Genomic DNA, 16,626 nt, shown 5'->3' on the forward strand with positions numbered 1-16,626 from the left:
CTCATCAAGGATGTATTTATTTGATCAAAAATACAGAAAAAATGGTAATATTGCAAAAATGTTATTACAATATAAAATATAGGTTTCTATTTTAATGTACTTTTAAAATATAATTTATTCCTGTGATGCAAAGCTGAATTTTCACCAGCCATTACTCCAGCCCTAAATTCATTCTAATATGCTGATTTATTATTAGAATTATCTATAATGGCAACAGTTGTGCTGCCAAATATTTTTTTGGAATCTCTGTTTAGGGGTTTTTTGATTAATAAAAAGTTAAAAAGAACAGCATTTATTCAAAATGTAAATATGTTCTAACAATATAAGTCTTTGCTATCACTTTTTGTCAATTTAACACATCCTTGCTGAATAAAAGTATTAATTTCTTTCAAAAAAGAAAGAATAAAAATGTATTAACCCCCAAACGGTAGTGTATATTGTTAGAAAAGATTGCTATTTTAAATAAATGCTATTCTTTTTAACATTTTATTCATCAAAGAATCCTGAAAAAAAGTATCACAAGTTCAATTAAAAAAAAAAAAAAAACTGATAATAATAAGCAGCATATCAGAATGATTTCTGAAGCATCATGTGACACTAAAGACTGGAGTAATGATGCTGAAAATTCAGCTTTCATTACAGGAATAAATTAGATTTGAATGTATATTAAAACAGAAAAAAACATTATTTTACATCGTAATCACAATATTAGATTTTTCCTGTATTTTTGATTAAATAAATGCAGCCTTGATGAGCATAAGAAACATGAATGTTTAAAAAAAACATTAAAAATCCTACTGATCCCTAACTTTTGAATGGCAGTGTCTTGAATGGAAGTGTCTTTATCATATTGCTATTGCTGATCTGAAAGTAATAAGCTCAAAGCTGTGTGTGATTTTACCACACTTTAAAGAGAGCCTGTATTGTAACATATATTGCAGCCTTGAGGGGCTTATTGCTTTTACTATATAACTGTTTTTAAAGAAGATCAAACTAAACTAAAATACAATTTAAAGTTTGAGTTTAATGGAATTTATGGACGACCGTCTGATTCTTTGAGAGTTTGAGTTCAGCAGTTTCTTTATTCCTTCAGTGCGTCCTTGTGAAGAAATGGCCTTATAGCAAAGAAAACATCTGATGTCAACTGACAAAGTTTCTATGGCAGGAGTAATACTTAAAAGAGTGACAAACGGCCAGTTGGTGTGTGCGTGAGAGAGAGAAAGAGAGAGTGTCAGCCTGACCTTGGCTCTGCTTCCTAATAATGACTCAGTTGATGGATGTTTATGAGTGACAACTCCAATGATATTTACCCTTAACAAATAAACACACTACCACCACACACTCTCAGATTTAAACCCTTCTCCACAAAGCATCTTCAAAAGGAACACACACACACAAAATTTATTGAGTGTTGGGCGATGTTGCCTCTGGTGGAAGTACTAGTGTGAGGTGTTGTTGGAGTACATCACATTGAGTTACATCATTCAGCCACACACACAGGGCATTAAGTGTGTGAGTATGACAGCGGAAGGAGAAAGAGAAGCTGAAGAAGAGATTGCTCACTTGCTCTGGGTGAGATCGACCACAACGAAATCTTTCTCCAGCAGAACCGCCACCGCATATGGCTCCTGGACCTCTGTCGACACAAACACAACATCTTAACAAATCACCATTGATGAATTCCAGATCATAAGGGCACAAAAACATAGATTTATGACTCTAGATATGGAAAGTACTTCATTTAAATAAGACGTATGAAACGACAACACCGGATTTCTATTGTATGGACAAAAAAACACTTTTTCCATAATTAACATGTTATGAATATTTGTGTTCTACAGAGGAAAGTCATAACGACATTTTCATTTTTTGGTAAGATATCATTGTAATATGTAGATAAACCATTTGCAGGTTAACTTCCCCATAAGTGTAACCTTAACATTTCTTCGTTTATTTGAGCATCCTGACTAGCCTGTGAGATCTGTTTGTCTGGGCAGTGGAAGATGGAGTGAGTTATCAAAAAAAACTCATTATTTTTGTAATTCCCTTTATTCTTGTGGCGCAGAAATTACACACTTCAGCTTTAAGCCTTGTGAGGGAGAACTGATGACAAGGTGACATCTTGAAACCAAGGGGACGAAGGCATTAATTATCTTCTGTGTGTTTGTGTGTAACAATTATGCTCTGAAGACACAGTAGAATCCATTATTCTCTTTCGTGAAAATCGTACAGGTCGTGCAAATGCAGGACCATGTACTGTGCTGTATGTGCACTAGTTAGAATGAACACAGGCAGAGAGTTGAGAGGGAGAAAGGAAGATAAAAATGGGTAACAATTGAAATTACTTCACATTTGCTGGATGTTTGCCATCTCTTTGCTGTTGTATTCTGGGGAGCAAATTCTGTGCATGTGTGTACATGTGCTTGACAGGGCTTTGTCTGTCTCTGCTTTTCTCAGGAGAAAAAGACAGATATAGCGATACACTCTTTCCCCTTGACTGAACAGAGCTGAAGATGTCACTTCTCAAAGCATTCGGAATCAATTCCTCTGTAGCATCTCACCTCACTGATGTCAGATTCTCAAATGGATTACTCATTTGAGCTGGCTGTTTCTAAAGATTTTATGTAAATGATTCACTACTATTTGAATGTTTGGTTAAGACTTCTGATGACTTTTATAATTACCAAGGCTAAATTTATTTGATCAAAAATCAGTAATATTATGAAATATTACAATTAAAAGAAATGTTTGCTTTCATATGTTTTATTTAAATGTAATTTATTCCCAGTAATGACAAAGCTGAATTTTCTTATTTCTTATTGTTATCAATACTAGAAAACCGTGCTACCCTTTTCAGGATTCACTGATGAATATAAATCTTAAAAGAAATAGAAATCTTCTGAAACATTACAAAATCTTACAGACCCCAAATTTTTGAATAGCTGAATACTTGATATAATCATTAAATTGTAATGGAGAATTTTCTGGGGGATTGAACAATAAATTGAGATACATGTTAAAACCATAAGCTTAAATAAATAAATAAATAAATAAATAATCTAACAGTGTCTTTATTTTTATTTTATTTTATTTATTTATTTATTTATTTTTAATGTGCTGTAGTACAAACACAACCAGGATCTTATTTAAAGTGATGACATCAGACTGGACCAAATATATAAAATTAAATTGAAATATAATACCACACACTAATTTGTCAAACTTAAAGGGGTCCTATTATGCTCTTTTACAAAGTCTTGATTTTGTTTTGAGGGTGTACTAGATAGAACATGCTCTCACGCTTGGTGGTTCGAAAAACACATTATTTTTACATAATTTACATTATTACAATACTGTTCTCCACAGCCTGGCACAAATGGCTTGATTAGTTACGGGTTTGATGAAGGGCCCCCTTCCGAAAAACAAAATGTATTGTGAATGGTTAGCTCTCCCACTGCGTTGTGATTGGCGAACAGCTTAGACTGTGTTTCAGTACTGCCAAGCCCCTTGCCAAAGCAGCAAGCTGAGTCTGCTCCTTTATAGTTAAGGATATGTTAAGGTATAGTTGATGCTACAGTAGTGTGGGTCCTATGGTCAACCTGTGAGATTGCCGATACATGATATTATCATGCTAATTTATTTACATTTTTACATACTTAGTTTCATTGCCCGAAACCATCTCCAGCATAAGGCTACAAGCAGCCTAATATTTTTAATATGATTTGTATTTAAAGGGGTCATCAGATGCCCATTTTCCACAAGTTGATATGATTCTTCAGGGTCTTAATGAAAAGTCTATAATATATTTTGGTTAAAAATTCTCAATGGTTGTGTAAAACAACACCCTTTTTACCTTGCCAAAGTAAGCTCTGCAAAAATCATCTCTTTCTGGTTGAGGCTGCTTTAAATGCAAATGAGCTGTGCTCGCCCCGCCCCTCTCTTCTTTCTGTGGAGAGACGAGTCTGTTTACTTTAGCCGCATTTAGCCGCTAAACTTGCTAACTAGCACATTATTATAAAAGGCAATCGCAAAGATTTATAAAAAAACCTTTAGACTCACTTCTGCTGTAAGTGAAGCTGGATCATGAATGATTCGTGCGAACAATAATAATGAACATAGCAGTCGTCATTTACTCCTGATATCTGAGCCGCTGAAGATGCAGTGGATGACTTTTGTTTGTGAAGGGAATGCACCTCCCGATCTAAACAAATGAATCTATGTTCGCGCAAATCATTCATGATCCAGCTTCACTTACAGCAAAAGTGAGTATAAGGGGTTTTTATGAATCTTTGCAATCGTCTTGCCTAGTTTTGTGGCTAAATGCGGCTAAAGTAAACAGGCTCATCACTCCACAGAGAGAAGAGAGGGGCATTTAAAGCAACATCGACCAGAATAAGTTGATTTTTAAAAAGGGTGTTTTTTACACTACCATTGAGGATTTTTAACCAAAGCATGTTATAGACTATTCACTAAGACCCTAAAAATCATATCAACTTGTGGAAAATGGGCATCCACTGCATGGATTTTTATCATTATAGGGTAGATTTCTACATACACTGCCAACACACATTAATGTTCAAACAACATGCAAAAGTGAACTTTGCATCCGATGACCCCTTTAATGATATTCTAATGGGCAGCGTTGTGACGTCACAGCACCCGGAAAACAATGCTGTAGTCCAAAGGAGCCGTTCGTTGTAGTTCTTGAAAAGGAATTTTTTAAAAACGAAATATCTCGCTTTGGAGTGGACTTTGAAGTTTGTAACTTTGCAGATCTTTTTTGTGCCCAAACATAAACACCACACACTGACTAAAATTCAAAAACTGAAAAAGCACAATAGGACCCCTTTAATAATACCAAAAATTGTGTAATTAATGGTAAATAAATATTTCATTTCAAAATAAGAAAGATTTCAAATGTAGAACAGGGACTTCTTGGAACTCTACTTAGTAATGCTTCAAATCAATCAGTTGTTTTGAACTGAATCATTAAGAACTTTCTGAACGAATGAACGGATTCACTTAAATTAATCTCCACTCTCTGTGAACATCAATGATTGGGTTTACAATGAGAGAAAGAACAAAAACTTGATTTTACTCAATCCAGTTAAATATCCCACCAAAAACAACACCAATGATATGGAAGACAGCAGGAGACAGGACTGACCTGTTTAGTACACTCACCGTTGAGATAGGGCGTCTCACAGAGCACTAGGAAGTCCACTATTGGATAGTCCATCTCTAACACTGTAATGGCTTTGCCATGCATTATGGTTAGGGTGGGTCTCCGTCCTGCCTTATCATAGGAAAGGCCTCCAGAGAAGACAACAAATGCTTCACTACTGCAAGACGGAAAATACAAAAAAATGTGTTTGTCTGAATTTATTTCTTTATCATGTCAAGAACCAATAGCTTCTATGTTATTGGAAGGCGTGTTTTATGCCACACAAAACAACTTTGACATTAAACATCCCCTAAATACGTGGATACTGTAGGAATGCATTGTTTCAATTTAAGTCTTTTTCACAATCCTGAAATACTCTCTATGCAAATAGGAAGAAACAAAAAGGGAAAAACAATATTACAGCCGAGCTAATCTAAAATATCATTAAAACTGAGGCGGCCACTCATGACCACTTCGTTGAACAGAGCATGGGGGAAAAGGCAAAAAAAACAAGCAAAGATAAAAGTTTCTTCAAATTATGTATTGCTGCTCATCTCCCAAGGAAAACAGGCTTTATAAAAACAAGCAGTAAACTTTAATTGTTTTGTGACAAGATAAAAAAGCAGTAATGGTTCTCGAGTGGAACTTGGACACATCTGTCGCAAACAAATAGGAGGATTAAATTTATCCACAACACTCGAGCTGCATATAGGTGAGTTTGGGACATTTGTGTGTTCTCTTATGTACCTGTTTCTGGAGGTCTTGTATTCGACCTTGAGAATGGGTTTACATGACTCTTTTCTACCATCTCTCTGAGTCTTGCCTGAAAAAAAAGAGAGACAACATGGTGAGTTTTTACTGTTTCACCTGAAAATTTCTTACGTAAATGTCCAGAACTTTCTGATTAAGAAACCACTTTTCCCAGTGTGAGCGTGTTCATCTTTATATAACCACTGAGCTCAAGGCCGGGACCCCAAACATCGTGGCAAAGATTGAGAGTGAATCATTTATTCCTGTCAAATCAAAAACACACACTGCGAACCCACACACTGAATCATCCTCCATAATGAACACACCTGGTGAGGGGGTGTGTTTGCTGACTACGTCAGAGTCAGATTTCACTAATAGATGGTGAGTCATGGCTGATGGGGTCTTTAACTGTGTGCGTGGGTTTACTCAACTATACTTTGGGGTCAAATTTAGCCACAGATGTTAGGTAAGACTGACATATTTTTTTAATTCTAAAAATGCTTGTTTTTAAGATTCTTTTGGGTGTGGGTTAGGGTTAGTCTGGTGTAAATATATAATGTCCAAATCTTGGGCGTAAGGATGATACACCCACAACATTTTTTTTTCTTTTACAAGTTAAAATATCACATATTGTATGATAGCAAAAAAATGCAAATAAAACTGCAACTCTAATTATTGCTTTTATTTTAACTGTAATAAAATAAAATAAAACAAAATATTAAATTAAATTAAATTAAATAAAATTTGGTAATTTGAGGTCAATGCCTTTTTCATGTATATGCCTTTCAATTTCTTTAAAAACATTAAAAATACAATTCATATAGAGCATGACTGGAACATGTTTGTGTAACCATGCTTAAATTAAATTAAATACAAAAAAGTGTAAACTAGTTTTGCACTAGTTATTATTAGTATGTGATAAAAGACCATATTTTATGTGTGTACCCACCATGAGGGAAGGTGACTTGAAAAGGTTTGGCTGTGTTTCTCAGATTCCACATGCTCAGACTGCCGTCAGAATGACTACACATGAACTGCCGCCCTTCATGATGCCAACTTACTGAGTGAATGGCCTGACAGAGAGACACCAGAAGAGAAGCAATCAGGACTACATCAATAAACATTTAAAATTCTGCAAGATCATAACACAAATCATTTGTTTCATTATGTTAATTTATTTGGCCACTTTTGTGCCACAGTGCAGCCGAGGATAGGAAAGAAGGAAGAAAAGAGGAGGAACATGACTCAGCTATTGCTAAGCATATATAATTACTTCATTTTAGAATGTTTTCTAAAGGATCTTGTCACACTGAAGACTGAGAACTGATGAATGTCTGCTGAAAATTCAGCTTTTCTATCACAGGTATTAATTACATTTTAAAATATACTAAAATAGAAAAGAGTTATTCTAAATTTTAATAAAATATCATACTGTTGCTGTTTTTACTGTATTTTTGATCAATGCAGCTTTGGTGAACATAAGAGAACAAACCACAGAAGAAGACAGAGAAGCAACATTAATTAAAGCCGTAAGCAGAACTGAAAGGGCCCTCACACCCAGGCTCACCGCCACCTGGTGATTTTAGGAAAACAGCGAACGGTGAGCAATATGCATTTAAAGTGGTAAATATAAAAGGAATATGTCAAAGTCAGTTATATGTGCCAAACTTCCTGCTGTCAGCTGGTGGTGATATGATTTAACTGAATATTGGCATGTAGACTTTTATCAAACATATGAAGTTTGGTGCAGATTGGACATTGCATGTTTAAGTTAGTGTAAAACAAGTCATTTCCTGTTGCCAGCAGGTGGCGCTATGATTATACCTGAATATTGCCCTTTAGATGTGTTCAGGCCAGAACTCTAACTAAACATGTGAAGTTTGGGGCAGATCCGACATTGTATGGCTGAGTTACAACTACTTCTTTTTCCATGGAAAAACATTAAACATTTGTCAGGCCACCACAGACACGCCCTTTAACAAAAACTCAAGATCTTCACAATTTAACATAGCAAAGGCCTTAAGATTAGATTGACCAAATATAATGTCATTGTCATTAAATCTCTAGGAGGAGTTTGAGTTTGTTACAGCATAAAACATGTCACTTCCTGTTGCCAACAGGTGGCGTTATGACTATAACTGAATATGGGCATGGGAATGCGTTCAGGACAGGACACTTATCAAATATGTGAAGTTTGGTGCAGATCAGACATTGTATGCCTCAATTATAACAATTTCCTGTTTCATGGAGAAACATCGAGAAAACTCAAGATGTTCGCAATTTAACATCACAAAGGGCTTCAGATTACACTGACCAAATTAGCTGTTGATCTGTTTAAATCTCTAGGAGGAGTTTGTTTAAACGCTTGAAAATGGCAAAAACGGCACAAAACCTGACGAGAAAATTCAAAATAACAGACTTCCTGTTGGGTTTCAGACTTCGTACGGGGGGGAATTTTTTGTAGGTATTGGTGTGTTAAATGTGTCTACCGAATTTCATACATGTATGTGAAATGTAGCTTGAGGGGCACTTTGTTGAAATTTTATAGGTGGTGCAATCAAGCCATTTTGCCACACGCACTTCTGAAACCTACATAAGATGTAAATATTAACCACTTTTGGAGTGTGTGCAGTTTCATGAGTTTTAAAAATGCCCTCAAAATGCAATTTATTTTGGAGAAGAAGAAGAAACTGAGCAAATCCAATAGGATCGCATCACCGGTGCTCGAGCCCTAAAAATGCTCAGAGAAAACAGAAAGAGAGAAAAAGAAATTCAGAGATGCTGTCACATGTGTGCATCTTCAGTTTGGCTCCGGAAATGAGAGAAATCAGAGAACTAAAGACATGACTGATAGTTCCTGCTTGTCAAAGTCTCTTTCCCTCTCTCTTCCTCTCTCTACATCTCCGTCTCTCTCTCTCTCAGACTGTTATCCATCCGAGAATCAATAATCCGATATCAGTAATTACTCCACCATCAAAGCAGCCTGATCTCCACTCATCTACTTACTAATGTCACACAGTAAATAATAAGCGAAATGTTATTAGTGTCAGATTTATTTGATGTTTGTTAGGAGTGTGTATGAAAGCGTTGAACATGTTCTACTGTATATTATTGAAATTTAATCTAAAGGTGGTTGGTCAACATGATAGTGGTTGTTCTCTGTTCAGTCTATTTGTAGACATGAGGGAAATAGTTTTTGTACCTTTCCGAATCCATTCCTATTCCGTTCAATACTAACAAATGCATTCCTTTGTGTCGAGCTTCTCATTCCATCCTGTCTTTTTGCCCCCAGTTTCTTCCCTCACTCATTCAAAGTCCTTTCTATTAAAAGTATGTTTTTTTCCACACACGTGCATACCAGGCGGGCATCTAAAGTAGCAATTAGCAGACCCCTAGACATTTCCATTTACCCACTCTGACAAACGCATGCCGAGCGATGGTGCCTCTGTACAGGCAGCGCTGACAGATGATCAGAGGGCGCCGTCAACGAATTGAAACCCGCAGTAAAGCGTTGGAAGGAGAAAAGGGTGAGTTTTTGGAAGGTTTTGTGCGCACCACTGTGAGCCAAGGGGCGCTGTGATTGAAACATGTTTTGGAGGGATGAATGTGAGCAGCTGGCTGCAGGAGGCAGTTCCCCTTTCAGAAGAAAGATAAAGTTGTGTGCCAAGCAGTGATTATGCTAAACAGATCCACATGGCACAAGGAGGGAAATTAAATCAGAAAAGTGACTTGTGCTCAGTGTTGTTGTAAATCAGCAACAGTGTGATGGGGGGGGGGCTCAAGCAGATGAGCCAAGTGTTTCGCACCAAAAGTAAATTTATTTGGACAATGGAGAGCGAGAACGATGTCATTTTTTATTTATATAGCCTAGTTTTTTTGTTCTTTCTCCAATTTATTTTTGTTTGTCTTGTTTTTGGCTGAGGGCTGGATTATAACAAGATGATAAACCGGAGCTTTCGGGTCACAAATACGCACACACACATAGACACTGTGCACCCACACAGAGACAAAAAAATAATATGAATATAAACATATATACTGCCGTACAAAAGTTTAGGATCAGCAATTACTTGATCAAAAATACAGGAAAAAAATAATCAATTCTAATTAAATTCTAATATGCTGATTTATTGCTTTTGTTATCAATGTTGGAAAAAGTTGTGCTGCTTAATGTTTCTTTGGAATCTGTGATTTTTTTTCAGGATTTTTTGATTTAAAAAACAGCAATTATTCAAAACAGAACACAGAAAACAACAAGTCTTTGCTATCACTTTTTATCAGTTTAACACATCCTTCCTGAATAAAGGTATTAATTTATTTCAAAAAAAGAAAAAACAAAATACCCACTAAAAACTTTTAAATGATAGTTTATATTGTTACAAAACATTTCTATTTTAAATAAATGCTGCTCTTTTTAACTTTTTATTTATTAAAGAATCCTGAAATGTATCACAGATTCCAATAAAAAATATTAAGCAACTGTTTTTAATAATAATAAATCAGCATATTAGAATGATTGCTGAAGGATCATGTGACTCTGAAGACTGGAGCAATGATGCTAAAAATTCATGAAACTACATTTTAAAATCTATTCACATAGAAGGAAGGTTTTTCTTTTTCTTTTTCTTTTTTTTTGTTTTGTTTGTTTTTTTTTACATTGAAATAATATTTCACAGTATTACTATTACTGTTTATTTCTGTACTTTTGATCAAATAAATGCAGCCTTGATGAGCAGAGGTAATCTCTTTAAAAAAGCTTTAAAAATCTTACTGATCCCAAACTTTTAAACAGCAGTGTGTGAGCATCTTGAAACATTAATCACAGTTTCAACAAAAATATTAAGCAGCATATCTGTTTTCAAAATGAAAAATAATTAAAAACAAATCTTGAGCACCACTCAGCATAATAGAATAATTTCTAATAATTTAGCTTTGGCATCACAGGAATAAAATACATTTTAAGACATATTAAAATATAAACATTTGAATATTACTCTTTTTACTGAATTAATAAACACAATATTATTAACACAACTTTTAAAAAAGGTTCAAACACTCACTGATGGTCCAGAAGGAAACACAATGCATTAAGAGCCGGAGGTGAACTTTTGAACAGAATGAAGATGTCCAAATTTTTCTTATGTTGTTGGAATATATATATATTTTTCCATTTAGTACTGCCCTTCGGAAGCAACAGAAGTTACTTGCATGTTTCCCGGAAGGCAAATTAAGTACAATTTAACTTGATCTTTAAATTCAAAAAGTGCATTGTGTTTCCTTTTGGACCATCAGTGAGTGTTTGAACCTTTTTTAATAGTTGTATTTGAACCCTTTAATTGTTTTCAGTGTGAAAAGATGGATCTCAAAATCATACAGTCACTGCTGAAAATATGCAAAAGATGCTGGAAAACTGACGAATCTGCAGAATCTGGAAGATTTTTATCTGAAGAACAGTGCTCAGTTTAACTGTTCAGAACAAACAAGGGACTCATGAACAACCATCACAAAACAATTAAACAGTCGTAGATCATTTAGGTAACCACACACAGTATTAAGAACTGTATATATATAAGTAGCTTTATGCAAAAAAATACATTTCACCTTTGTAAGGAAGTGTAAGTGACAAACAGTTGACACTCACCTCATCATAATATATCCTGAAGTCAGCTCTTTTGGCCCTCAGGTCCCACATTACTATCGTACCACTCTCAAAACCTATCAGCAACTGAGGAACACACACACAGAAAAGAGAGAGAGAGAAACAGGAGTCTATAAATCCCAACAGAACGGCAATAAATAGTGGAAACAGAGGTAAGAGTGTATGTGTTACAAATGTCAAGAGCCTTTTGGCTGCTTTGGGTCAGAACAAAACAGACACACCAGTGACTGGGCACATTTATTATTTAACTGGACATGATGGAACAAGCAGTGATCAAGAGAGGCCCATGCTTCATCCTGAGAATCTTCTCTCTGGCACCGATTTTGGGGGGGTGGGGGTGGGGGGGGGTTCTAAATTTAGGAACTGGCTCCCTTTTGGTTCATGTATGTGAATTTGAACTGAACTGGTCACACACTACAGAAAATTCAACTGGAATTTGAAATTCAAATGAATTAGAAACTGAACTGTCTCTACCTCCTATATTTGTCTTATATTTTCTATTTTGTCTACTTCTTACAAACCATTACCGGTCCCCTAAGCCTGTCCGTATCTGTTCCCATTATGCATCTGACCTGCTGTGGCTACAACAGCATGTAACCACAGCAATCATGCATGATTCCTTTCCTGGAAGATGACCTCACAGTACCCACTCCAAAATGCCATGCCTCCTCCTGGAGACAGCAGATCAGAGAAATGCTTTAAAGAAATAGTTCACCCAAAAATGACCATTTCATCACTAACCTCCATGTCATTCCAACCCTGTACATTATGTTCTTTCTTCCAGGAAGCACAAAAGACGTTAGGCTGAATGTCCAAGCTGTTCTTTTCCTTACAATGAAAACTGGATGGGGAATTATATTGTCAAGCTCCAAAAGACCTACTGACTACTTGGAAGTATAAATCACTATCCATTTTCATTCTGCATAAAATAACTTTCCACATACAGGGTCGGAACAAAATGAGGGTGAGTGCGTGATAATAAAACGTTCATTTTTTGGCTGAACTATTTCTTTAAATGAATGTAAATTTGTGAGTTTGTGAGAGTGAGAGAGATGTTTTTAGTATGCATCCTCAATACAAGATGTTAACACCAGTAGTCGGGGTGAACATCGGGTCACATAACAAGTGTATGCATGCGTGTGTGTGTATCCTGATGAGTGTTAATGAATCAGAACTGTGCCAACGCATGCAAAGTACCTTTTATAAAGAACTCCAGCAGTCACACTAAGGAACAGTAATGTTCCTTTTCTTAATAGCGGTAAAGCCTTTGTGTTCACTAGTTCAAAAGTTTTGAGCTCTTGATACCAGTGAAAAATGAGAAAGGAAGAAATGCATTCCTCACCTTTCCCTCATCTTTTGGACTGTCACTCAGATGAACAACAGGGCCTGGGTGTGTCTTTGTTGATCTGAGGAAGAAAAAAAAGAAAAGAATCCTTCAAAAGATAACAGGAGGATGGAAATGACACATTCTCTGTGCTTGCGGCTTCATGTCTGTTAGCTCTGAGGTCATCTATATACTAACATACTTATAAAAGCTGACAAAATAAACTTTTAGCAGATGTAAACATGTAAAATGTACTGTACAGACTTTCTCTTTATGGTTTAGCAATGTGTCTTAAGCTAACTTCTATAGCGAATCTATAAATGATAAGAACATCCTGTTTCAACAGGAAATGCATCAAGGCCGAAACATCATTTTATTAAGGGGAATAATAATACCAAAGTCAATGCACTAATAATCACGTCTCTGGTTTTGCAGTAATCTATTCCTTTTAGGCATAACATAAAATTGCTGTATAGCTGTTCGGACATTAAACTAAAAAAAAAAAAAAAAAAAAAATTAATGAAGAAAAAAATTAATAAAGAAGAAGAATTTCAATAAAGAAGAAGAATTTTGTCACACAACAGGTTACTGGTAAATGCTACAAAGGTCTGAAAGTGTTTTCAGCAGAATTGGACACATCAAGGTCTTCTTTTCAGTAGTATTTCAAAGGCGAAGAGCGACAGGTCAGAAAATGTGCTCTGACAGCCTCCAGTGAAATTACTTCCCTGGTATTGTGTGAGGATGTGCCAAGTACAAGAGAGACAGAAAAATAGTAAAACGTTGGTCAGAGCGAGGAGGATACAAAAGAGTTTTACCCAGACGTCATTCCTATTCAGACTGATCCCCAATGGGACGAAAAAGTGGCCATGGACTTCAAGGTACAGAACGGCCCATCACACCTGGTCTTCAACACTCCGTAACATAACACACTCCACACACATAACACTGATGCATTTTATAAATACATACACACATATGGGTTTTGGAAAAATATCTCTATTGCAGTTTGTAATGTAGCTATCCTTCAGTGTAAACAGTCTTTGTTGTTAATCAAAAAAGTTCATTATACATAAATGTATTGTCTTTCAAAAGAAAGAGCCAACTTAGAATTGCCTTTACAAGTCGTTATATTTTCGAATCTTTTGCCTGTTACCGATCTACGTCAATAGGTAACGTATTAGCATCAAATACCAACAGTCTGACCTGCCCACAAACACTTTCGCTAGTTAGTGTGTTTACATCATGTTGACAAAATGCTGAGATCTGGGCTGTGAAAGTACTTTTTTTTTCATTGCCGAAAGAAGATGATGTGAGGAATCAGTGGTTAAAATTAATTTGTTCCATGATACCACAGCAATACAATTCGAACCTTTTGTTGTGCTCGTCATTTTACTGAGGATTGCTTTTCTAATCTTGGTTTTTATCTTCTTTGGCTTTTAATCGTATTTATTTATTTAACAAGCATCTCCGAAGCACAACCTGTAAGTACGATTGATATGTTATGTGTTCATTTTCAACTGAGTAATCATATATTTCTTTTTTGTGCTAATATATGATATATACCTTATGCAGCTTTAGGTTTCCAAGTAAAGCATGATATTACTGTCTTACTGAAATAGTTCTTTTTGTCTTTCGTTCTTCAGACATTACAGTAGACATATTTTGGTTTACGAACTGTATTGTTTCATCAGTTAGCACTCGGCTAACTCATCCACCATTATTGTTTTGTTTAAAGTTTAGCAGCTAAACTTTAGAGGCGGGCATGATTCGCTTGCATAAAATTTTTGTCATTAATTTAAGAACAGATTGGAGCACTATATTATTGTTTTATGTAAAGATGCATACTAGGGTTGCCAGGGTTGTCACAACAAAACCTGCCCAATAGCTACTCAAAAGTTTGAGGGGGTCCCCCGTTAAAAATAGGGTTCAGGGGTGTAAAATACATGTTTTTTTGTCGGGCTTCCCCTGGTAAATACAAATTCCAGGAGATAAATATGATGTTACTGCTTAAACCTGCGACATCAAAAACAACACAGATGGTAGCACTCGCTAACTTGCTCAAGTACTCCTCTCTGTACAAATCACAACAGACTTGGTCAGCTGACCAATCAGAGCAGAGTAGGCTTATGGAAGGGAGGGGTTTACCGACATTACGCTCAAAATAGATTCAAACAAACTGTTCTGAAATCATAGACAAATGACTATGTATAAATGTACATTCCGGGAAAATTACAATGTTTTCTGACCTTAGATGTAGGTGACTCCAACACAGTATTAGGACACTTTAAAAAAACTATATGACCTGCTCTTTAAGATGTGACACTGTCCTATGAATTAAACTTGAAAATATTATTGTAGAAAAAAAGTTGATTACCTCATCTTTATAGGCCTACTAGAATTCTGTCATAGTCTACTCACCCTCATGTCACTCCAAATCTTCACAGATCCCTTGAAGTTATTATTAAAATGTCAAAGCTGCTCTTTTTCATAGAACAAAAATGCATGGTGATCACTTGTCAAGTTGAAGTTGCAATTGTGCTTGGATTATTAAAAAAAAGTTATATATTAGGTTGGGATTTGAACTTTGGAATGCTAAATGAAACCTGTACCACGAGACTAACATGTCTCACACATATATTGAATTTCACACATATATTGCATTTAAGACACATATATATGTCTTTTCTCACCTAGGGCACCAAGTGAAGCAGGACTGCCACTGTGCCTCCTAAAGAAAATAAATATATATGTACACTACCGTTCAAAAGTTTGGGGGGTCAGTACATTTTTATTGTTTTTTTTTTTTTTTTTTTTTTTTTTTTTTTAAGAAATTAATACTTTTATTCACCAAGGATGTATTAAGTTAATAATTAAAAGTTTATTAAAAGTTAATAATAAATAATTTACATTGTTATAAAATATTTACATTTTGAATAAACACTGTACTTTTTAAACTTGTTATTCATGATATATCACAGGTTCCAAAAAATATTTGGCAGCACAACTGTTGATATTATCCAACATCGATCATTCTAATAATAAATCCGCATATTAGAATGATTTCTGAAGGATCATGTGACACTTAAGACTGGAGTAACAGCTGATAAAAATTCAGATTTTCATCACAGGAATAAATTCTATTTTAAAGTATGTTAAAATAAAAAACATTATTTTATATTGTAAAAACATTTTGCAATATTACTGTTTTTTTCTATATTTTTAATCAAATAAATGCAGCCTTGATGAGCATAAGAGACTTCTTTAAAAACTATTACAAGTCTTACTGACCCCAAACTTTTGAACGGTAATGTATATATGATGAACCCACATACACATATGCAACAAGAGACACACATCTCTGTCTGTCTCTGCTACTGTAAATGTTATTTGACTAGACGTTACAGAGATGCTTGTCCAACAGAAGCCAAAATATCCCATACTGCCTCCAGCCATATATTTGTATTGAATTCTAGCACCATAGCAGCAAAGAAACTTATTTGGCCAAGTAATCAATCACTGTGTAGAAAAAAATAAATATAAAAACAGAAATTAACCAGCCCGTAATTAATTGTGTGTGTGTATATATATATATATATATATATATGCCTTATCTGGCTGGCTTCCCCATGAGAAACAGAGTCATCACATGTCCCCTGCAGAAAGCTGATGATACTTTTGTCAACTCATCATTCTTGTATCAATGCTGCTGAGGCTGCAAGAGATTCAGTT

General features: G+C 35.3%; 1 protein-coding gene across 11 annotated transcripts in view; it reads right to left on the reverse strand.

Moving 5' to 3' along the window:
- The window catches only part of stxbp5l (syntaxin binding protein 5L), a 153,908-nt gene that overhangs the window by 46,210 nt on the left and 91,072 nt on the right, over positions 1–16,626 (reverse strand). For all 11 annotated transcript variants that reach the window (XM_051119695.1, XM_051119693.1, XM_051119691.1 and 8 more), the window contains exons 6-11: positions 12,916–12,979; positions 11,556–11,639; positions 6,864–6,987; positions 5,912–5,987; positions 5,185–5,342; positions 1,564–1,636 (exon numbers count right to left, since the gene is read on the reverse strand). In XM_051119695.1, coding sequence (XP_050975652.1) covers positions 1,564–1,636; positions 5,185–5,342; positions 5,912–5,987; positions 6,864–6,987; positions 11,556–11,639; positions 12,916–12,979 — 579 coding nt within the window. The remainder of the gene's footprint in view (positions 1–1,563; positions 1,637–5,184; positions 5,343–5,911; positions 5,988–6,863; positions 6,988–11,555; positions 11,640–12,915; positions 12,980–16,626) is intronic.

Source organism: Labeo rohita, chromosome 9 (genome assembly GCF_022985175.1).
Source record: "Labeo rohita strain BAU-BD-2019 chromosome 9, IGBB_LRoh.1.0, whole genome shotgun sequence".
Classification (NCBI taxonomy): Eukaryota; Metazoa; Chordata; class Actinopteri; order Cypriniformes; family Cyprinidae; genus Labeo; species Labeo rohita.